Here is a 24,245-nt window from a genome sequence, read left to right as displayed (position 1 = left end):
CATAACACACTGTATATAATTGTACTATGAAACAGCCCTAGAGCTGAATACTGTATGGCTGCGTCTAGACTGGCAAGTTTTTCCACAAAAGCAGCTGCTTTTGCGGAAAAACTTGCCAGCTGTCTACACTGGCCGCTTGAATTTCCGCAAGAACACTGACTTCCTACTGTCTGAAATCAGTGCTTCTTGCGGAAATACTATGCTGCTTCCGTTCGGGCAAAAGTCTTTTGCGCAAAAGGGCCAATGTAGACAGCTCAGATCTGTTTTGCGCAAAAAAGGCGATCAGGGCTTTTTTGCGCAAAAGTGCGTCTAGATTGGCACGGACACTTTTCTGCAAAAACTGCTTTTGCAGAAAAGTGTCCGTGCCAATCTAGATGCTCTTTTCTGCAAACGCTTTTAATGGAAAACTTTTCCGTTAAAAGCATTTGCAGAAAATCATGCTAGTCTAGACGTAGCCTATATGTAAATAGATCATGGATAAGTTACCAAAAGACAGTGTCCAATAATATATAGCATAGATCCTAGATTGTGTAGATGTAATACAATTGTGGGCTGCAAATTAGGGATGTTAAAAATCATGTAGTGTGTGAATGTGGAACTGCTGAATTTTTCAGCAGTTACAAGTTTACATGTAGGGGGGCAGGCGGGTGCCGGTGCTCACGGAGAGCTGACTTAAGTCTGTTCCCCATGAGCCCTGGCTCCCACCTGACACCCTCCCCCAACTGCCTCTGATAGAGGGGCAGAAGGGTGTGGGGGACGGCAGGTCCAAAGGAAACAATACGTGCAGGGAGCTGGCTCGAGAGAGATGCTTCCCATGTGTACCGGCTCCCACCTGCCCCCATCACCTCCCACACTGCTGCCTCTGATAGAGAGGGCTTGCAGCTCCACAGGAGCTAGTAAACCTTTTAAGCAGGCTCCCATAAGCACTGCTTCTGCTTGCCCCACCCCCGGGTTGCTGCATCAGTGGGTACTTAAACAGTTAAGTGTACATCTCCCATCAGTACAATGGACTAGTAATATCTGTTTAACAATTGCTCAGAGAATACTTTAATGTGAGTGAAATGCTATTTAAAGTAATTGGCTGTTGTGTCATACCTGAAAGGTGACCCGCTTTCAAAATAGTCTTGCTATAAAGCCCCCAAAGTCACATACAAAGAGTTTCTATAGAGACCAAATCTATTTCCACAATAACAAATCTTGTGCTGATTTTAGGAGTATTTCCAAAGGCAGCTCTCCAGGCACTCTCCAGAATCACCTAGTACATAACACTTTAAAGTCTAGTAATATAAAAGTAAGGCTGATTTTTGGATGAATATTAACAGGATATAAGCAGCGGCACCCTAACTCTGTGGGAAGTTTAATATTCAGAGAGGACCTGGAATGGATTCTTGCTTTATTGTCAAGTCTAAAAGACTTTGGATGAAATTTTAGACGTGACTTTGGAGCTTAATTTTCTTGGGATGCAGGCACTTTTGAAAATGTTACTCTATCTGTAGCACTCTAGCTGTACTTCTTATGTTGAGCAGGCAATGGTGTAAGACTGACAAGCCTCTTTTTCATGTCTGTTATTGCTCATGTAACCCACACACCTTCTGGCTGTGGTGTACTGTCTCATGTAGTTGCACTTAGACCCCTTACAGAAAGAATGAATTTTCTCTACAGCCCTAGCTTAGCTTTCAGCTCAAGTGATAGAGGCTCATGCTCTAAGCTCCAGGTTCAGGTTCAGTTCCGCCTGTTGCTTTACACTCACATCCCAAAGCAGGTAAATTAAAAGAATTTTTGTAGCCACCAAGGGAAGACAAGAAAGCATGTGACAAAGGATCAGACTCAGTAAAAAGGACTTACTGGCATTATAAGTGAACTGAAAATATTTTACATACTACTATACGTTATTATAGAAGAGATTCCTGTTACGTTAAATAGTTAAATGTGTTTCTCAACCTTTTTTATAAAGTACCCCTTTAAAAAAATTATAAGTACCCCCAGTACCTGCAGTTTTCAGACACATGGAATTTTTTTCTATCATTGCAACATGTTTGTGTAAACAACTTAATCATAGCCAGGCGGGCAATGAAATTTGTGGGTGTACAAAGTAAAAAATAATAAAGCACTGTAAAACAAAAAAAAACCCAAAAATTCTGTTTTCTCCAAATTTCAGTTGTGTTGCCATCCTCCTCCCCAGTCTTCTCTTGAGTACTCCAAGGGTACTTGTACCACTGGTTGAGAAACACTGGTTTAGAGCTCAAAGCAGAGATGTCTGTAGATGTGTTTCTGACACACAGTCATAGCAAAAATAAGTGTGAGGAGTGAGAGATTATTTAAATAATAAAAAACGCGGGAGAGGGATTAATTAAAGAACTGTGTACAAAATCATTACAGGAAAAAAAAACTAGTACATTCCCGTGATCCACACCAAGAAATGCCAAAATCTTGGGACTGGACAGATTCTATCAGGGACTCTAATGAGTGAAACCTACTTGCTTTCAACTCAGCATATATTAACAACATACAATTGCCAGCTTCAGGGGGTAGCTGAGTTAGTCTGTATGGGATAAACTTAAAAAACAACCAATAGGCTGGTAAGACTAATTGTTGTTTTTAAAGTTTATACAATTACCATTCAGATGGAGAAGCTGAAATGCTCAGTTGCCTTGATTGGAAAAGGCTTTCACAGAAAGTGACATGGGGCACACCTGTCAGCGTATCCTGTCCCACCCTTTACCACTACAAATCTGGCCCCTGCAGGATGTTTTCTTTGTCCAGTCTTGCGTTCAGTCCAGCAGTAGTTTGTTCCGCAGCAGCGGTTGCCCAGGGCTCTCAGATGCGCCAGCTGCGAGCGCAGCCAGGGGTGCTGCTGGAACAATTTTTAATTGGGGATGCTGGGAGCCACGAAACCAAACTATAAACCTTGGATATATTGGAAACCCCTTCAAGCCAGGGAGAGCTGTAGCACTCTCAGGCCCGTAGCTCCCGCACCCATAGGTGCAGCTGGGCATTGCCTAGTAGACAGGAAAGGGACCGTGCCTGGCTGCCTACGCCCAAGGCCGCCTGACTGCCCGGGACTGCCGGACTCACCGTGAGCTGCTGCTGCTGCTGCACGCCCAGATCCTTCCTGGCCGAGCCGGGAGCCAGGTCTCCGGTCTGCCTCTGCCCCGCGCTGAGAGGGCTGCCCAGGGGCGAAGCCATAGGGCTTGGCCCCGCCAGCAGGCTTCGGGAGACAGGCAGAGCGGTCCGCAGCCGCAGCCCCGGGATCCCCAGGCGGCAGGTGACATCAGCGGCAGCAGGGAGCACCTGAACCGCGGGGGCGGCTAAGCGCTGGGCCCTCCCACGCCCGGGGACCTACTGGGAAGGGGCAGGGCCGAACTACGCGGCACCAGCCCGGCACGAAAGGGGGCAGAAGCGCTGGCTGCCCCGCAGGTCCCTAGGTGCGCTGCTCCGGGCGGTCTCTCGCACGCACCGCCAGCGCCTCCCCTGCGGCGGCCGCGCATGGAACCCGGCCCGAGATGCTCCGCACGTGGGCGCGGCCGCGGGCTAACGCGCCTCTGGGTTTGAGGGGGGAAGGCATCCTCATCCTCACTGGGGTTTTGCCCACACGGCGGCTGCCTGCTCCTAGCGAAGTGAAATCCAGCCTCAGACCGAAGCCACGGGAAGGTGCCCCCGCCCCGACCAGTCCATCAGAGCCCGTGGCCCGGGCGTAGTGCAGACGCCGCTGCTGCCCTGGCACAGTAGCTGCACCCCTGGTCCTGGGAGATGATTCCAGTTGCAGGCCGTGCCTCTACGCAGAGTAAATAAACCCAATCGCGAACTTGAGCCAGAGTCACTGTTATAACATGGTCGAGGCGGCCTGTTTTCCCACAGCCCTTCCCTCCTCCTTCATAATGAAGCAATGACCGCTCAAGGGGTGATAGATGTTTGAAGTACAGCACTTTACTGAAATACGTGAGCTATAGAACAGGGTACAGGGGTTCTGTTGTAGAGTAGAAAAACTACTCCACAAGACAAAATATTAGAGCTGTATTCTGAATGTAGAGGACTCAAGCCTAGTGCTAAGACAACCCCTGAGATTAATATACAAACAAAGCATAGCCCCTCTACTTCCATTCATGGCATGGAGAAGGGATGCAGTTGTCCAATAAAACATTTCAGGAGAGATTTATTTTTAAATGGTCAAGTTATTAGTTTAGATTAGCAATTAAGAGCACAGGCCTCAAAGTCTGAGGCTTATTTTTAACAGTGATGACAGTTACTCAGAAGAGAGAAGCACTACCTCATAGCTGAGAGACACTTTAAACACAAAATCAGATAGGAGTATTTGGGGGGGTTTTGTAAGGAGAAAACACCCACACCAAGACATCTTACACAACTCCAGTAGTTGATTTGCCGCTCAGAAAATACTGGAGGATTTAGCACACCCTGGCCGAGGTGGTCACTGCTCTTGAACAAACAAGAACTACAGGAAGGCAAGTAAATTTCTCTCTGGAGGGAAGTATTGCAAAGGTTCATAAGCCTCTTTTACTCATGGATTCGAGGATATTTTTCATAAATAAGTTTTAGCAGCCCTATTCCAGGTAAAATACTTCAAAGTTTCCTGTAGTCAAGTGTTGAATAAGGTTGCTTTACCACACTGTTAAACAGTTGCATTTCAGTAGGAGGCAGAGCTATTACTGTACAGTTTGCAAAAACAGTTGGGTAAGTGCTACAGAAAAATAAACTCATCTAGAATAGCAGCATGAGTCACTAGTGCCAGTACTCAATACAGGCAGTCCCCGGGTTACATGGATCCGACTTACATGGGATCCCTACTTACAAACGGGGTGAGGCAACCCCGCACTAGCTGCTTCCCCCCAGCAGACCAGGGAGACGCGAAGCTAGCCCCCCCCCAGCAGACCAGGGAGACGTGGAGCGGCTTCTCTCAGCAGACGCCTCAGCTTGAGAATAAAGGACTGAGGGAAGTGAGGTGTGGGAGAATAAAACTGAGCTCTGGAGAAATGTTTGGCTAGAGTTTCCCCTACAATATGTACCAGTTCCGACTTACATACAAATTCAACTTAAGAACAAACCTACAGTCCCTATCTTGTACGTAACCCGGGGACTGCCTGTATTGAAGTAAAAAAATACCCAATTATTTGTTGAACCAGTACTGATTTCAGCCCTCATACAACATGAGCATACGTAACAGACTTTACTAAGTCATAAAAAAAAATTCTTTGCTTGCTTATCTTGGGGAGATAAGTTAGTCTTTCATCCTGAAGGAGCTCAAGTTCATATACTACAACTTGTAAATTGTAAGGAAAAGACTTGCTTCATGCATCAGTTTTGTAGCATTGCTATACTGAGAGAAAGATAAGGAGTAAAGCATAGTAAATCCACTTAAAACTGGCAACGGAATACAATATGCAGGATTTCTTGGCTTCTGATTTTAAGCTAGAAAATGGACCGTTATTATTTGTATTAGTCTAATGAAGCACAATTGGCCTACAGTTGTGTCCCACGTGACATTCTCAGTGCCATATAGATATGTATATATTGTGTGGATGCAGCCCACGTAACAGAGCTGTGAATTGGTCTACAATGGTAAATAGGTTGAGACCCACTGCTCTAGGAACTGAAGTGAAATTATGATTGGAATCATTTCCAAACAACATTTATTGAAAACCTGTGAGGGGCTTAAAGTAGTTTCTATATTTTTGGAAGGGGATCTTGGTCTATGATAAATGTGATCCATACTTTAAAGAAAACTAGTCCTATTTGTTTGGGTGATGGGTGATAACCAAACTGGGTTGTAACTAAGCAGAATGCTGCCGACAGAACAAGTACTTGCAAGGTCTTGATAAAAGTAATGTTTTCCCTGCTTTGAAACATCTGTACTACAACTAGCACTGAAGAGATATGCCGAGTTCGGAAGAGCATTATTATTCAAAAATATCAGTGCACACACAAAAGTATGACGGGCATCATGATGCTGTAAGTCACTATATCCAAACATGTCTAGTAGTCTCTGTCTCTAGTAATTTCACTTTTTCATTATTGCCAAAAAGTAGAGTGTCCTGTACCAAAAAGGTATATGCATCATTGAAAAACTACAAGGCATACTGGACAAGGCTAAACTTATTTTTCAAACCACAATTAAACAAATTCAGATCACAACATGGTAAAGGAGAACATTTCCATCTTCAGAAATAGTCAGAAAGTATAACTTATCTAGCTGTAAAAATGGTGGATAGTTTGACATTTGGCATTGATGCACTTCACAAGTCAACTTCTTGGACTGTTGGTGGGTAAAAGACAGATCACTACATGCATCACTTACGATAAGTCCCATTAGTAAATCCTACTGGCAACTGATCTTTGAACTTCCACTAGACATTCACTACAGAGGTGATATTAAAAACTACTTTCCCTATTTAAAAAGGTTACAGTATTCAGTAATAATGATTCAACATGTTCAAGCTTTCAGAAGTTATTCCACAAGATGTTTTTAAGGCGAAGGGTAAAATTGATTATGGATTTAACAATGATTAATTTGTTTTGCATTTTTACCATAAAACACACTCATTTAAGAGTTCTTATCTGCTAAGAACTAGATTCTTAAGGTGTTTTGGTTTTGTTGCTGTAAGGAAGTTTGCTCAAAAAGAGGTGGATGCAGAATTTAAGTATTCTGGACTATTTTCACAAGGCATGGGGCTCCAGATATTAGAATATAGGTTTCCTTGTATATCCAAACATACACAAGTAGAGTGTTCCTCTGAACATATTTCCAACCAAAGCTTGCAAATAAAAGAAAGTCTCCCACAATCCTGCTGTTGCCAATGGCTACATCTTGTAAGAGGTCTCAAATTCATCCGCTGCTTTTAATAATTATATGTGATGATTTCAAGAACATGCAAGCTGGTCTGACACCTGCTACATCATGGAACAGGGATGGGCAAAAGAGCCTCTGCAGGGCAGATCTGGCCCATGGAGGTCCGGCTGCTCCCCTGCCCCCAGGCCAATCAGGGCTTAGGGACAGAGAAGCATGGAAGTATCCTGGCCCCACCTCTTCTGGGGTAGCCCGGGACCACTTCAAAAATTTCTGAAGTGGCTCTTGGTCAAAAGTTACTGCCCACCCCTGCCATGGAGTAAAAAAAAGTGAATGCAGACACGAAGGACCTGGGATACAAAAATCCAAATGCAGTTGCAAATTCTAAACCAAGAGTTTCATATTCAGATAATAAATGACCTGAGTTTATCAAGGTAAGATTTCTACAGATAAACACAGATAGTCTGCTTTTAGGATAGGTCTGCTTTTATTTCCACATTCTACCTGTTGAATCCTGTCACAATCTGAATGGAGGAGGGTACAGCCCACTGTAGTGCTGCTTCAGCACACTAACATACATCATATGAAAGATGGTCTTCCTGCTGATCTTTCTCCGTACAAAACAAACACCTGTCCATGCACTTGGGACACACACAGAGTCCTCAGCAAATAGAAGCATTGTGAGCGTGCAAGATTCTGGAAGGTGTTTTGATGCTCACTTAAGGGCAATAGTTCAAAACTGCCAACTGGTAAGCAATGCACAGGATTCAGACAGCAAATACTGGTGGTGGTTTTAAAAAGAAAAGACAACCCCTTCCAAATGAATAAAAATTTAAAAGCAGTGCCTTTTAAATATCCCCACTGCTGACAGTGAGGTTTAAAGGCACTACAATGTGTCAGAATGGAGAGAACCTGGTGCATTCACCGTCCAGAGTGAGAATATGGATTAAAAATTCCAAAGATGGTGTCGGCTTTCTGAAAATAAATGAACCCCTTTTCAGTACACGATGTGGCGATGCTGCAAAGAAAAAAAAAAGGAAAAGTCAATGTCAGTACTGTGCTTCACACAAACTCACAATTCACAGCTGCTAGCAAGGAAAGAGTTTTACAACTGCACTCTGCTTACACTTTGCTGTTGTGCTTCCCAAGTAAATGATTAGCTGAACATATTTAATTCAGAAGACTGCTTCTCCCCATTCTTACCTCCACTCTCCCACATTCCCCAGATATGGACAAGAGGACATCCCTGGCCTCTAAAATGTTTGTGCATTTTTGGATGGGTAAGAGGGTTTTAGTATTCGTTCCATACACTGACGGGGCTACTGGGCACTGAGCTGCTGCTGCCATAACTCCAATCACTAAGTGGTTAAGTGAATTGCCCATGGTCTCACAGAAGTCTAAGATGGTACAGGGAATTGAACTCCTAAAAATCAGAGGCTAGTGCCTTACATACGCATTAGAAATAACTGTGTAACTGCTAAAATTCTTAGCAGTTACTTGGTGCCCTCCCAGAGTGGGGGTGGGACCAGCAGCCATATGCTCCCAAGACCACTCCCAAGGAGCCCCCCCACCTCTCTGCGCACACTTCATTTAAAACTTGGACTGGCGGGCTGGGACTGAGAGGGGAAGGCTATTGCAGTTAGCTGGAACCATTAACCAATAAGCAGTTGCGTATTGGTTAAATGATTAGCCAGCTAGCTGTTAGCATCCCTAGTCCTAACCACTAAATACAACTTCCTCCCTAGTACAGAAGCAATTAAACCTTTTAAATACATATTTCTCCAATGTAGCAACAAGGACTATTCTCTTGTGATGATTTGGGGAATTTGTACAATTTAAGAACTCTACGCGAGATCATGATTATCAAATATAAAAGCTGTTGTGAATGAGATGTCCTTTCATTTCTCTGCTATTCTTTTATTACTTGCATGTTATACTAAAATTCCAAGATGAAGTGGCCCAGGACTAACAGTCCTGATGATCCTCGATTGAAAAAAATAGCATTTTGAGACAAAAGGCTGGTTACTGAAGTCACCTGCAGGACTTGCTTTTCACTTGCTGTGATCACCTGAGGAGGCTGATTAGAAGTACCTTGACAGAGGAGACTAGAACGTTAGAGGGCAGAAGCTGCCATCCTCAGGGTCTCCTGTCATTTTCACCAGCTCAACTGAAAGAAGCTGCTGCAGAAGCCAGGCAACCAGAGGAAATACAGAAGGCCCCCTTAAGGCTACCACATTTGGGGTGCTATCTTCCAAGTGATCTGTGCTTTTTTGCTGAAGTAAAAAGCAACAGAATCATATGCAAAGTCTCTGTTTAGGGACCATGGGGTGTAGCATGATGAGTCAGCCCAAAACTAGGACACTATGGTTGAATTCTGGGAGAGGGATACTTAAGCTACAAGGGAAGCTGAGAGGTCAGCGCTGGTCTTAGGCTCTCATTATACTAGAAAGAGGAACTGCATCCTTACAGTACGCACCAAGCCAGACACAGTGTTCTGTTCAGACTCTGGAAGCTTACAGTAGAATTTAGGGTTTGGACTCCTTTACAGCAGTCTGGCAAATGTCCAAGGAGGAAAGCACCACTAGATCTGTAACACCTATTGACAATATTTGAGGGATATATTGGAGTATACAGCAAGGTAAGGAGCCTTCTGGATCAAACAACCTTTAAAATAAAGTTTATTATGAAAAAGCACTTTCAGTAACACTAAATAAAAGCGTTTATTACAAAATTTAAATCTCAGTGCTACACCTCTTCCTATAAATGCCAGAGCACAGAACCACCTTTGAGCAATTCAAGAGTTAAGTAGAGTACCTGGCTTAACAGTATGCATCAAATTTGTTCAGTAATTAAACCTTCTTACATAGTGCATCAGAAAACTGTGTACACCAGGTTCAAGGTTACAGTCCTTCCAATAACCAGAACTCAGAATTTACCTCTCCACTACCAAAGTGATAAATATTTCTCATGCTGCATAGACACTTTCATCAAGTGTTTACATGCATCATGTTTGAGAATTGGCTCATTCTCACTCTTTGAAAGGAGCACACTGGCAAAAAACACAACCACACACACACCACAACTAGTTTTCTGCAGAGTTACATTAGGTTCACATGCTAACCTAAACATTTGCTTTGAAGAACACCTGTGTCATTTCTGGCCACTGGCACTACAACTGGCCATTCAGCTGGGAACAAAAGTACAAGAGCCAAGTCAAAGGAATAGATACATTAATTTTTGTATTCTAGAAACCTTAAGCTTTAACAGGTCTGGTCTACATTAGGAATTTAGGTCAAACTTAGCTGCACTCGGTCTATTTTCTAAACAAGAAGTCCACTCCATCCAACCTATTCCATGAACTTTAGGGGCTGCTAAAATAGATTTTGGTATTCCTGATTTTCACAAGGAGTAATGCTAAATTTGACCTTGCATGGTGGACTTTATGGTAGTGCAGATGCTCAACTCTGTTGCTCTCCATGTGAACAACAACAACAAAAGCCCAAGGAAAAAAAAAAAATCTGAATTTTGTTTCCCGTGTGGCCAGAGTGATGAGCAGACTCTAGAGCAGGCAGCACACTTCACCATGAATGCCCAGGGCGAAGGAGACCCTGGAATTCATTGCTATGTGGGGAGAAGACTAACAAGATAGTTTATTAGGTAATGAGCTTTCGTGGGCCAGACCCACTTCCTCAGATCAATTTGTGGAAGAAAATTGGCACGACGATATATACCAAAGTGATACAATAAAAAAAAGTGAACACATAAAATTGACAAATCAGATTTTAGAACAGAGGGGAGGGTCGGGGGGAAGGTTAGTGTCTGTGAGGTAATGATGTTAGGGGTGATCTATCTTTATAATGGGTGAGATAATTAGCATCTTTGTTAAGGCCCATACACAAAGTGTCAAATTTAAGCATGAATGACAGTTCTGAGGCTTCTCTTTGAAGTCTGGAGTTAAAATCTCTTTGAAGCAATATGTATGTTTTAAGGTCTTTGAGAGAATGGTCAGTCTGGTTAAAATGGCAAGCAACAGTTTTCTCTCTGTGAAAGAGCCTGATGTCTGTTTTATGTGCATTGATTCTTTGCCAAGAAAGGACATGCCAAGGAACATCCAGCAGTGCTGCATGAAAATAAAAGCCCAGGCAGGCGTAACAGAAGACAAAGGAGACAAACGGATGGTCTGGGTCAGCGCTGCAAACATGCCACTTCTGTGAGCGGCTGCATAGGATTCTAAGGGGGACCTGACCAGTATTCCTCCCAAGAGTTTCCTCTGGCAGCCTTGAGGAGCAGTTTGAAGGACAGTGTAGATGAGGAAGAGGAAAATGGTCAGCAGGTGAGCGGAGCATCTGATCTCACTGACAGCCACAACCTTTTTATATTTTTGGAAACAATCCCTTCCTCCCAAGACATCTCACTGCCGGGCCCTGATGGGGAAAGGCACTCCTGGTGAGTTCACATTTTTAATTATGCTATAAATGGGATTAACAATCTGTGGCAGTCACTATTCCTACACAAGGGGGTCTCCTGGTATTCCTGTGCTCCGGGGAGGGAAAAAGCAATTTGTGAACATCCATGAAAGTGGCTTTACACGTGAAAATTTTGCAGCCACTGTTGATCATCTCATAGCTGCATAAATATGTGGTCTCACCAATCTGTGCTTTTCTCACAGCACCAGAACTGGTGTTCCACTGTGTCAGAGGATCAAATGCCACTAGCACTTGCCAATCACTCAACTCAAGTGCCTTCACAGAAGAGTGTGTTCATGGCCTCCTCCGAGTTTCTCTTGTTCCAGCAGGCCCTAGCTAGGCTCTGGACATACTGCAACATCAGGCGCAAGATGTTTAATGATTGCCATAGTACTTTGTTGCTGACTGGGTTCCATGCTTACCCTGCTATGGCATCTGTACAGATAACCACCAGGGGAAAAAAGGGTGTGAAAAACTTGTTTGCTGTTGAATTTCAGCATGAGGAGTGTATTATGGGACACTGACAGCATTATCCAGAACCATGCACTGCACTGTTTTGGTCCCAGTATGCAAAGGGACATCAGATTTGTGTGATAGCTACCCATAGTGCATTCCTGTCAAAGTCGATGGTGGCCATTCTATTGGGGACATACTTTGTCAAACTCTTCAAGCACAGTGGGGACAAACACCTTCGACTTTATAAAATTGGGTGCTAAAAAAAACCTAACCTTAATAAATTCGACCATATCTCATAGTGTAGACCAGGCTTTAGAAAGTACTCTTAAGCCAGTTGGAGATTAACTGCAACACCTAATAAGATATTTCTCAACGGAAAGGTAATCTGTCTTACCAGGGTTTTATTGGATTACTCTGGTTCTGCAATGGTAATAATTTCTTCATTGATAAAAAATTCAACAGTCTCCTCTTCCCAGTCATCTACATTGCTGTCCAGCTCATCTGTGTCCACCCCTGGAGGAAGAGAGGAAGCATTAGTTCTGAATACCACCACCAAGCAGGCAAGAATGCCTAAGGTACTTGCTAAAATATAAAAATACACAGCACCAAATCACCTTTAAAATAAAGGGCATTTTAACTTCATCTCTGGCCTAGGGAAGTAAGTGGCTAGCATATGCTTATTGGATAGTCAACTAGTGAATTGACTAGTCACTTCTCGCCTTCCCCAACCCCTCTGACTATCAGAGGGAGAGGCAGAAAGGGGGAGGGGGAAGCAGGAGCTGCTCCTGGGGGTAGCTGGCTTAAAAGCTGGTCTCTCCTCCTCGGCTCCCCCCACACCATCTCCACAGGAGGCAGGGGAGGCAGAGGCGTAGTGGGGACCGGATGCAAGCCGGGAATTAGCAGATTCGCAGCTTGCACCTGATCCCCTCCCACTGCGCTTCTGTTTTTTAAATGTATCAAAAGCCTACTAGCTCTTGATACATTTAAAAGGGGCACTAATCCTGCTGTGGCTCTGCAGTTTCTCCCACTTATTGACTAATCGATGGAAATTTTATTGACTAGTCAATCAGTTGCTTAAATGCAATTTAACACCCCTACACTTGTCTCCAGAATATTACATGCAAAGCAATCAGTAATGACCACCCTGAGCAGCAACAGTAGCCTTCCCTCTATTCACTACCTCAAGATAGATTTTTTTTTAAAGGGGGGAAGGGGGGCGGGGAGGAAGATGGGAAAGAATAGCAGAGGAGTGAGCAAACCTGCCAGGGGTTTGGTGATTATTTGGGCAAGAGAGGGAAATGTATACTGAAGAAGGAGGAACCCCAACCCATCACAAATAAAAGGTCTTCAACTCCTAAACACTGATCATTACCAAAGACTGCTTCTATAGCCTTAGTTTTAATGTTTATTTGGTGCTTTAAAAGTTACTAATTAAAACCACATATTTACAATACTGCCAGTTCCTGGTTTACCTCCTCGCAGCTCCAGACGCACATTCTTCTGTTCCATATAGAATTCTTGTGCCATCTTGCGGTATTTCTTGAAGTCTTCCATCATTGTACGTCTTTTTTCTACGAGCTCCTACAGAAGCAAAAGAAGAAGAGGTCAAGTATATTCCACTTAATTCAACAGAAATTCTTCCTGATTCCTCCTCCAACATATACTAGTAAACCATGCCTTGGTTTCTCCAAGTGAAGAATCAGCAAATTGTTGACGAACTGGTTTCCCTACATATATGCTTGTGCTTGAGTTCATAATGTTCTTAGGTCATCTGAGGACTAAATCTGGGAAACTTGGGACTTAAAACACAATGGTCTCTCCTACTTGAGATAAGGGACAAGGTCTATCAACTTGGAGGCAGCAGCAGCAAAACTATATTGCCAGTCAGTAGAATGAAAGAAAGACATACTAGTATGGGTAACAAATGCACTAACTGTCTTTCATTGATTCATTATGTCCCAGAGGCTTCTTACCTTTGAGGCTTTTGATTGGCTTAGGCGATCCTTCTGTTCAAAAATCTTGGAGTACCTCTTCAGGTCCTTCTTAATTTGCTGTAAAAGAGAATTCATGTCAACCAGAACTACATACAACAATATTATATAAAAGAATGCCACTTCAAGCATGTCTAGACATACCCAGCATTTTTGCAAGCTTGCTTGGGTCTATAAAAAAAAATCCCTCGTTTATACAGTTTCTCTTTATTGCTTAGGTTTATAGATGCCCTGGCACAAAAAAAAACAACCTCAATATAATTAATTGAGTTTGGCTATCCAAACTTTGCTCCTTATTGAAATTTACAATCTTTATTGTTCCTACTACCATTCTTTCTAGTTTACTCAAAACACATACTCCTCTCTACACCTGAACCAAAACAGTTTGAGAGAGGAATAGTGACAACTTAGAGCACTGTTAACATACATAGAACCATTTCAACATGCAACCAGCTCTTACATTGCTTTACTGTAAGAGACACAGACACACTGGGGAATGGAATTGAAAACTGTTGTAGAGTTAAGTCACATTCTTGTGACTAGAATACTTGAGAATTCTCTGCAATGATGTTCAAGCCAGAATAATTAAACTGAGATATAACACCTTTATCTGATCCTGGCTGAGAAGAGTTGGAGGTCGAGGTCTCCATAGCAGCTGGCAGAACCGATCTTTATTGTTTTTCTGAAGGAGACGACCTTGGAAGGTCCACAGCCAGTAAGCATTGTCCACCTGGAAAATAGCAAAATGAGAAATCTCACTCGTGTCAAAGGGTTTTACACTGCTATCCCATTGCCATATAACTGAATGCACTCCATGGGAGGAGGGCAGGGGAGGGAGAGAGAATCAATGGCAACAGGAAAGTCCCTAGTGCAGGGGTGGGCAATAATTTTTTCATGTGGGGAGGGGGGGAGGAGAGGCCCACTACAAGCTTTCAGAAAGTGATCGAGGGCTGCGCTCTTCCATGGTATTAATGGAGGATGTGCGGGATCGGGGATGAAGCTTGGGTACAGAAGGAAGCTTGGGGTAAGGGACTGGGGTGCAGCAGGGAGAATGGAGTCTGGGAGGGAGTTTAAGTGAAGGAGGCAATTGTGATCTAGGGCAGGGAACTAGGGCACAGGGTTTTCGGATGTGACCTAGGATAGGATGGAATTGTGATGTCAAGCAGGAGTTGGGATGCCTGATCTGGAAGGGGGTATGGGTGCAGTTCGAGTAGCAGGGCAGGAGTGGGGGGTAGAGGGTTGGGAAAGTGAGGGGCTAGGGTGCCAGAGGCAGGTTCTAGCCAGGAGATTTACCAGCTACCAGCCAAACCTGCTTGACTACAGACATAAAGGCTTGCAGAGCTTAAAATATTTCTGCCTGCTCAACCATTTGCTTGAGTGAGTAACTGAAGAGGGTTGTGCTTCATGGCTGCCTGTTATTCAAACAGGCAGCTCCCACTGGCCAGTTTTTGTCCAGAAACTGACTAATGGGATTGTGCTTGGGGTGGGAGCAGCGTGTGAATCTTCCTCCCTCCCCTCTGGACTCAAAGAGAAAGCACCCTGCAGCCATGTTTTTGTGCAGCGTGCGGAGCAAGCAAGGGAGCTCCTCACTGTCTCTGGGGGCCAAATCCAGTGGCTTGGTGGGCAGTATTTTGCCCAGGCCTGCCCTTGTGGGACTCAGTCGCTCACCTTTTCAGAGTGAACATGCTGCTTGAGGTAGATGTGAACTTTTATTTTAACTATAAGTTGAAGTTACATTCCTCAACTAAGAATAAGCCATACTATTTCAAAAATGAAGTAGAGCAGAGGTATCCTAGAGCCCCATTAACATAAAGCCAAGATATCCCCCTATCTTTCCAAGATATGTCTACTGCAGTAACAAAGACCCTGAAATAATCTCAAAGACTAAAAACACTTATACCTGCTTTCAGAAAAGATACAGTGCACTCACTTGAACTACAAGGAAGTAGTTCACTGACAGAGGAAAGCAATGAGTGGCATGCCTATCTCATATAGCAAAAAATTACACCAAGAGTTATGACCCACTTACAGATGTAAGCCACATTATGCATCTTTATTTTGTAGTTAACACAGGAAAAGTCAGACTGACCCTCTAAAACAGTGTTTATCAGCCTTTTTTTTTTTTTAAATAAAGTATCCCCCCCTTTTCAAAAAAAAGAGAAAATTGTAAGTACCCTCAATTTTCAGACACAATTTTTTTTCTACCATTGTAACACATTTGTTTAAACAACTTAATCGTAGCCAGGCAGGCAATTCAATTTTTGGGTATAAAGTACAAAAATAATGAAGTGCAGTAAAACTTAACACAAAAATTCAGTTCTACAAATCTCAGTTGTGTTGACGTACCCCCAGACTTCTCTCGAGTACCTCTAGGGGTACTCGTACCACTGGTTGAAAAACACTGCTCTAAAATACCCAGGGCAGACATCACAACAGAAACTTTAATACCTTGTGGCTCCACCAGGATACTGATGTCACAACATATCGACCTGTAGGATCCCACTCTACATCCGAGGCTGTATAGTGTTCAGCAATATTCATCACGGTGCAATCTGATGTATCGACAAATGTTAAGGCACCATTCATGCTGCAAAGGCAAAAAAAAATCAATGAGAAAGCAAGAAGGACATCTGCTGACACTTCCTTCTTTGATCTTAAGGCAGGGGTGGGGAACCTAAAAGCCCAGAGGCTGGTTGCAGTCCTTGGGCTTGCCCGGATTCAGCCCTCAAGGCCGCCCCCACCCCCAGCATTGGGGAGCTTGCACTGGCGCTCCAGCCCCCTTGACACTCCCTTGCAGGGCTGAAGCATACAAAATCTACTAGGCTGGGCTTCCCTAGGCTCATGGGTGTATGGGGAATGTGAGGAGTGTCTGTCTTCTCTATCAGGGGCCATGTCAGTGAGGGTTTTGGTTTTTTTTGCACACGTCTCGCTTGTGTGCAGCCCGGACCCAAGAAAGGTTCCCCATCTCTGTTTTAAGGAGGTGACATTCTTTATGAACTCACCCTACAGTTGTCAGCAAACTTCTTTTGCTGTTCTATGTACCCTGGATTCTGTAATTTCTACTCCAACTCATCCAATGAAGTGGGTTTTACCCACAAAAAAGCTCACGATCTAATAAATTTGTTAGTCTTTAAAGGTGCCACAGGACTCCGTATTTTAGACCATAATCAAGTCATCCACTGACCTTTTCCTTCTAAGATAAACAGACTGCACTCCCTAAGCATCTCCCAGCCAGCAGCCATGCAGCACCCCCAAGACAGGCTGGGCTCCCTGCCTGCTGCAGCCCCAGATCGCTTAAAGCTACAAGATGTGCCCTCCATGAGGCTCTCAGCTCCAGGACGGGGAGAGGCTTGCGCTGCCCTCCACTCCTGTCCCCCCAGGCCAATCTCTCAGCTTGGTTCAGCTCCAGAGCAGAGAGGCACATGGAGCAGCCCTGTGCTTAAATGAGCAGCTGCTGCGTGCTTGAGGGTCCCAGAAGGGCAGCTATGAGCCACATCCGGTGGCTTGGTGGGCCAGATTGGACTGCAAGAGGTATCTTGCCCCCCTGGCATACCCTCTCTACATTCATGCTTATTATGTCTACTGTAATATGAAATATGATGAAGATCTCAAGTGTTGCCATTACTACAGAAACAGGGATAAACTAGGACACTATTAACATGTTGAAATGACCAGGGCTCGACAAACCGCTGAATCTACTCGCCCGTGGTGAGTAGATTTCAGCCGGTCGCTCCATGCGCCCCATTCACTGGCACTTTGCGCACGCGGGGCTGGCAAGTAGCTCTCGCCGGGGTTTGTCAAGCCCTGGAAATGACCATTGTGAAGAACATTTGTATTAGTTTAATGATCCTATGTATTATTTAAGACATAAAATTGGATTTCTCTAAGAGCTCACAACATCACAGCAACAATCTAAAGTAATCAGTTTGTACAGGGGACATTGGAATGAGAGTGTGTTGGTGACATTTCCAGTCATCTAGTCTAGCATGAAGCGCTAAGATCACATGGGTTACCAGAGTCTTCACTGCTTGCACAGTTCTGTGCAGGGAGGACTGTTCCAACTACAGAGACAGATGATTGCCTGCATCAGTAAGGATCACTGCTCATAAATATGGTAATGGAAGGCTTGGCTGCCTTTGGGATTTTGAAGAATATGAAAGTAGTTCACATTTGTCTATCCCTATTGCAATGGTGAGCCAATATCTGGTTTGCTTACGCACAAAAGACATCCAAATCTTTTTTTGCCAAGATGCTCTGCTGACATACATTTCAAAACTGTCCTCACACAGAGGGAGTTCAACCACTGACATGCCCTTTTGGGGGCTAGATTGAGATACAAGCAATTTAGGTCTCTGTGGGTCTCCGTCTCTCTTTGTCTTGTAATGCAGCACTACCAGCTTCACATCATTGGTTGAACTCCAACTGTTACTCTGAATTTGGCAAGATCTCTCACACGGTAAGTTAGTTCCCTGTGCTTCTACAACATTTAACAAAAAACCCCGCATTATTTCTGCAATATCAACCAAGGATGACAGTTACATCCTCTTAATGCATGGACAGCAGGAACTATGTTGCTGAAGTCAAGAGTGAATACTTCAAGTTGTGTGAATAGGTATGAAGTGACTCTTGTCAATGGTGCCTGCTTCAATCCACATTTTAGATTTTTATATTCCCTGCTGCTCAGGTGACCTAATTACTATGATTCCTTTGACATTCAGAGATCCAAAAGTCATATTGGCACATATCGCATGCAGAAGAATCTTTGTGTCTTCTTCCTCTTGAGTACTGTGCTAGTTTGTGTTTAACAGCTCTACTGGTGATGTGTTTTGCTACTTCACCATTGAAAAAGCCTTCAGTAAGGCGGCATATTGGTAGTGTGCGTGCTCCGGGTGCATTTTGAACCATATAGTCAGAGAAATTTCACAAGTGATTGCTTTTGGACTCCAACTTTAGAATCTCTCTTCATGGAGGCACAGGGCAATCAGTTACCTGCTATTTATTGCATCCCACTGTGCAACCTGCCCAGCACTGCATTTTTCAGTTAGTTATATTTAAAGACTTCAACTACAGAATTAACTTTGTCAAATGCTTGCAGGATTTGCTTCAAGTACTCAGAAGCCAATTCACTGAATGTGTAGAATTTGTCTCCAGCCATCATTTGTATGACTGCCACTGCAACTCTGATGTACACTGTGGTTTATTTGTTACGTGCTCTTAAACTAGTGAATTCCTTCCATTTGAGCTTCCAGCTGATGTCCTATTTCAGTTCTGTCATTCTAATTGCTTCAGTAGTATGGAAGTGGGAGATAGGCACCACCATACAACTCTGTATCATGCCTCATTTAAACATACATAGCATAAGCTTTGAAATGAAATATGATGTGAGTGTATATATAAGCAGCATACATTAAACTCTAAAAATGTAGCTTTTTGGAGAATTGCTGCATGCCTAGAAGGCAGATTTTATAATCTTTTAATCCTTCTCATGGCTCTTCTCTGAACACTCTTCTGTTCTTCAACTGACGACACCAGTAATGGATACTGGAATATTGTATCAGTCACACCAGTGCCAAATTCAGAGTTGATAAAGGTTTCTTTACTCCTACTGGAGATTCCCACTTTCACAAAGATTTTAATTAACTGGATAGGAGAATGGTCTAAGAAAGTTACAACTAACATTAGTATGGTTAGCAAAAAGAAAAAATGGTATCTATGGGTCATGTTCCTTTCAATATCAGTTATACTTAGGGCCCTACCAAAATTTAGAGTGGGGGGGGGTCTGTGTGTGGAAATGGACAACATCATGGATCATGAAATCTGACTAGTGTGTGTGGAGGGGCGGAGGAGAGGGGAGTCACTGTATTGCCGCTCTTACTCCTGTGCTGCCTTCAGGGCTGGGTGGCTGGAGAGTGGCAGCTGCTGGCCAGGAACCCAGCATTGAAGGCACCACAACCATCAGCAGCAGTGCTACCTGCAGAGCTGGATGCACACCAAACAGAAGCATAGGTGGCAATACCACGACTGCCCCTCCATAAGCTTTGCCATCCCACTTTGGGTCTGATTGCCAATTTGAGAAATGCTGACTTTGCACATTTAAATTTTAAGATACATATTCATGATGTAACAACACAAATCTAAAATTTAAATATTTAACTGTGAAATTCAGGATTTTTAAAATGCTGTGATGAGATTTACCAAAATGGATAATGAATTTGGTAGAACCCTATTTATACTTATACTCATTTAAGCTTATACTTATTTCAGAAAAAGTCCCCAATTGTCATGATTTAACTGAAATTGTGAAAATTCTTATACAAGTCATTTGTATTGCTTCATGTGAGAGAAACCTTTGGAGCTCTCTGGATAAATATGTCTTCATAGTTAGACTAAATATATCTTTATTAGACAGACTAAAGGAATTAACAGCTGAAGTGCATTTTAGATGTGCAAGATTAGACTATCTTCATTTGCCATAAGGAGGTCACAGCTACTACAGCAAATTAAATTTTAGGAAGGAGAGAAAGAATCTTATGGAAATATGTAGAAGTTACCAACAGATAAATTTATCTTCAAGAAAACCTATTATTGCAAACTGAAATCCATGTAGACCTTGGAAAGGCCAACTGGCAGATTACTACATGTCAAAATTATATTCTTCCAAACAAAAAGATAACCCTCTTAATGCATACAAGTTTTCTAGCAGAGAACTGAGAGATGGCTAAGATTTTGGGTACGTGTCTTACAGATGTATGCATATAATGGTGTGAGGGAGACCTTTTCTTAGCTCTTTGAGAACATTACACTGATTAAAAAACTAGCTCAAATTGTCAAGTAGCAATACCCACCTTCTCAGGCCAGCCAGCACTAGAAACTGCCCTTGGGGACTCCAGAATATCGTGTTTGCCTGCTGCTTGTCAAACGTTTCTGAAAGGAAACAGAACTTGTATTTATGCCAACATAAAAGTGAGGGAAGTCTTCACTCAATGGCACCAAACAAACAACTACGTAGCAACTATACTCACGGGCATTCTACAGAATCCTCAAAAAGGCATCTCTGAGCTCTGTAACCGATAATGTCTACTAAAGCATATTTTAACTGGAAGAATGAAACCCAAAATGGATTTCCTCTCACTGATTATCTGAAAACACTGGGATGATTAGAAATTTCAAAAAGGTGCATGTGTGGGGAAATCAGAAATCCTTAAAGCCTTAACATGCAAATTGTACCAATTTAACTAAAATTGTTTAGAAACTGATGTAATTGATACAACCTCTTGAGCAGACATCTGTTTTGGCTTATAAATTCCTTTTCAGAATTTAGTTTAAGCTGATTCCTTGTGGACTTAAAACAAATTGGGGGGCAGAGATGTGGGAGACTGCCCAAGTTGGGAACAGGAGGAAATCCCTGAAGTATTGAGAACAAAGTGTAGATAAAGTAAATTAATGGAGAAAGGAAAGGAAGTTAGGGCAAAAAATGCTTTAAAGATTAATAGTTCCACTCCCCCCCCCCCCCAAAATGAAGTAAAATGGTAATTTGGCCCTCACCGCAGAACAAGCAGATATGTGCGCTATAGTGGCTGTTTTCCAGCCCAAGACAGCCAGAAGTCAACATGCTCCAGACATGTTCCCCCTCGTGCCCTCTGCCAAGACCCAAAAGTATGACACATGGTCTATGAAAAAGATATTAAGAAGCCTACAGGGTAAACAGGTTGCTACCACCACGTGAAAGTGCTTAATGCCTAGATTCCTCCACCCGTACTCCTGCGGTCAACTCCACTTACTGATGAGCTCTATTTTCCCATTATTTTTGACATGGTAAAAGGAGATAGAAATTCGGGGAGGCTCTCCGTGCAACACAGCAAACTTGCTTCCATTTGGTTCCCAGGCAAAGGCTATGATACCTTCTGCAACAGATGTAAAGAAGTGTCAAAACCCAACATAAAGATAAAATTCTTGAGTTAAATCAGTCATTCCCTACACAGCCTCAATTCCAAGCAGTTACTGTCAGGACTGAAGAAATCCTGGATGCTAAAAAAACATCCAGTTTGAGTAATTTGGTATTAAGATTTTTACTCCTGCTTTGCTTCTAATGAGCCAGCTAGACAAATGTAGAGGATGCTACTTATGGGGTGTTCACAATCACCTACCCCAGTTTTTCCTCTAGCCTGGTACAGAATATCTTCAGACTGAAAGGTAAGGATCAAATATAGCCAGTCTCCCACTAAGGAAGTTTGTTCTTTGTTGTTAAAATACAGCAACTGAAGCAGAAAAAAATATATCTACCAGGCAATTTTTTTAGATAAAAAATAGCTGGTCCAAGAACAAAAAAAAGTAGGCCAATATGCCACCCAGCTCTTTTATCTGTTAAGAGCCACTAGCAGCATTTTACATTACAATATTTTGTCAGTTTATTCACTGATCAATACTGTATGTATAAATGCACATCAGCAAAACAGCTAGCACATTTATCTCTAAAGAAGAATGTATGACACACCAAGATTTTTCCATACTGACTGAAGACATCCTAAACTTAGCTACTAGCAAAGAGTACATGAAACGTCCACATGTAGTTTTCCATGTAAAAAAATTCCCACTCCACATGAACATCCCAGTCCCCATCCAAAAAACCCCTCAATCACAAACCACTAGATTAGCATATTTGCAGCCTAGTAAGCGTTGTGCATATAGCACAATTTAAGAAAAAACACTGAGAATCTCCTGCACCGAGACATGTGAAAAGTTGAATTTACCTTTCATTTCTACCACATCCACAGGGACCTGCTTCTCTCTCATTCGGAAGATCTCAAAGTTGGTCACCACACCCTGTGAAAGTTAACGGTCAAATATCTAGTGCCATAATAGTAAGGCAATTAATTTAATGCAGAAATATGGGGATGACTATGCAACTGGCCTGGTTTAGTATTTTAAGATGATCACTAAAGAGTCTAAATCATCATTTCCCCAAGGGGTGGAAGGTAACATGCAAAGATTACTACTGTTTTCTCATTTCTAAGCAGCACTTTTAATAAAACAGTATTTTCTTCAGCAAGTTGTGCATTAACAGAAAAGGCTTTCTGCAGTGCAGAAGTTGAGACCATTTCAAGAGGACCAAAATCTAAATTAGCTCATACAGCATGATCTGTGGGACCCAAACTTGACGTAACAAATAACAAATGCAGAGAGTAAAGAATCTATTCCCAGATGTTTCAGAAATAAAACACATACTTTCATTAATCTTTCAAAACACATACTGATGTCAAGTCCAATGCTCATTAAGTGCCCACAAGGTTTTTTGTTTTTAAAAGAGCTGCGTGTGAGGTGCTAACTGGAAAAATGAAAGAGTCCCGGGTTTTGATGCCAAGTAATTAATGTACTCACTTCTATCAATCCATTTTGAAATGTTAAAACCAAAGCAGGCACAGAATCAGTTTTATGAATGCACCAAGGAGAAGCATACCTGTGTGCCTTTAGGAGTCCGGTCTACCTTCACACACAAGTAATCTCCGTTCTTTTGCCAATGTAGTTTGCAATCCACCACATTGAACAAGTTCCGCACACGGATTTCCTGTCTGGAAGGGAGCTGCATCAATGTCACCCTTGCTGGGATGTCTTTGTCTTCAGGGACCCAAAATGCAATTATGTTTCCACCTGGAGACCATGAGAAATCCCTACAGGAGTGAAGAGAAAAAAAGAGACAAGATGGAATAAACCAAGTAAGTTAAAAGGTATGTTGCAAGCAACATAAGGAACAGTGTTCTGCATTGCATTTGACAGGTTATGATAATCAGTTACAAGGGAGCTTGACACTGAAGCTAGGCTACAGCCAAAAATTCCATCCCTAAATTAAAGAGCCACAAGAACGATTAAAGAAATTTACCAAGACCAGTTTGGCCCTGCAGTCAATATTCTATACCATGCAGAAAACCCAGGTTTGGTTTGCCATTCCAAGGTGGCAGGGAGTGATGCTGAAGCAACACACTTATCTAGGAAAGGTAGAAAAATTACCTCCTCATCTCATACTGCAGAATCCAACATGATTTGGGATATGGGTTGATAAAAATGAGTTACAAAAAGACAACCTTTAAAAGTATGTTATAAGCACACTTCTCTCCTACAATTTGTCACTATTAGATATAGACCACAGAGTTTTATGTTTCATGAAATATAGCTTAATTGTAGTGTAAGAATGAATGTTTTAATTGTTTAACTCTGTCCGTCACTCTTATCTGGTTAGCATCAGAAAGACTGCTTGTGTCTTGATCTGATGTCAAGACAGAGATCAGAAGGATCCTTGTGATTCAGCATGATCCTGCTGTTGCTGTTTGGAGTAATTAGATTATAGGTTGTGTTATAAAGAAATTAAACAATAAGCTCACTGCCAGTGGGTAACTTATAGTGTGCTCTCATTTAAGACTACAGAAAGCCAAATTATCAGGCAAGATATCCCTTTGCTGATGAAATATGCTTAAATTAAGTTAACTGCATTTTGGTTTATCAGAGTTGCCCACATGCAGCAGGAACACCAAGTAAGGT

The 24,245-nt window shown here is 42.7% G+C and overlaps 2 protein-coding genes across 4 annotated transcripts in view; both read right to left on the bottom strand.

Annotated features, from left to right (window-relative positions):
- LOC102443372 (kinesin-like protein KIF19) overlaps positions 1-7,121 on the bottom strand; it is a 53,392-nt gene extending 46,271 nt beyond the window's left edge. For all 3 annotated transcript variants that reach the window (XM_075899600.1, XM_075899602.1, XM_075899601.1), the window contains exon 1: positions 3,076-7,121. In XM_075899600.1, the coding sequence (XP_075755715.1) occupies positions 3,076-3,186 (111 nt within the window). In that variant the 5' untranslated portion in view covers positions 3,187-7,121. The remainder of the gene's footprint in view (positions 1-3,075) is intronic.
- Positions 7,122-7,267: 146 nt separating this feature from the next.
- The window catches only part of EIF3B (eukaryotic translation initiation factor 3 subunit B), a 38,741-nt gene continuing 21,763 nt past the window's right edge, over positions 7,268-24,245 (bottom strand). Inside the window, exons 10-19 of the mRNA XM_006112944.4 lie at positions 23,170-23,380; positions 22,463-22,535; positions 21,494-21,616; positions 20,558-20,636; positions 16,161-16,299; positions 14,317-14,442; positions 13,695-13,772; positions 13,194-13,302; positions 12,116-12,234; positions 7,268-7,817 (exon numbers count right to left, since the gene is read on the bottom strand). Coding sequence (XP_006113006.3) covers positions 12,131-12,234; positions 13,194-13,302; positions 13,695-13,772; positions 14,317-14,442; positions 16,161-16,299; positions 20,558-20,636; positions 21,494-21,616; positions 22,463-22,535; positions 23,170-23,380 — 1,042 coding nt within the window. The 3' untranslated portion in view covers positions 7,268-7,817; positions 12,116-12,130. The remainder of the gene's footprint in view (positions 7,818-12,115; positions 12,235-13,193; positions 13,303-13,694; positions 13,773-14,316; positions 14,443-16,160; positions 16,300-20,557; positions 20,637-21,493; positions 21,617-22,462; positions 22,536-23,169; positions 23,381-24,245) is intronic.

This window comes from Pelodiscus sinensis, chromosome 16 (genome assembly GCF_049634645.1).
Source record: "Pelodiscus sinensis isolate JC-2024 chromosome 16, ASM4963464v1, whole genome shotgun sequence".
Taxonomy (NCBI): domain Eukaryota; kingdom Metazoa; phylum Chordata; order Testudines; family Trionychidae; genus Pelodiscus; species Pelodiscus sinensis.
This window is presented reverse-complemented; position numbering and strand designations above follow the sequence as displayed.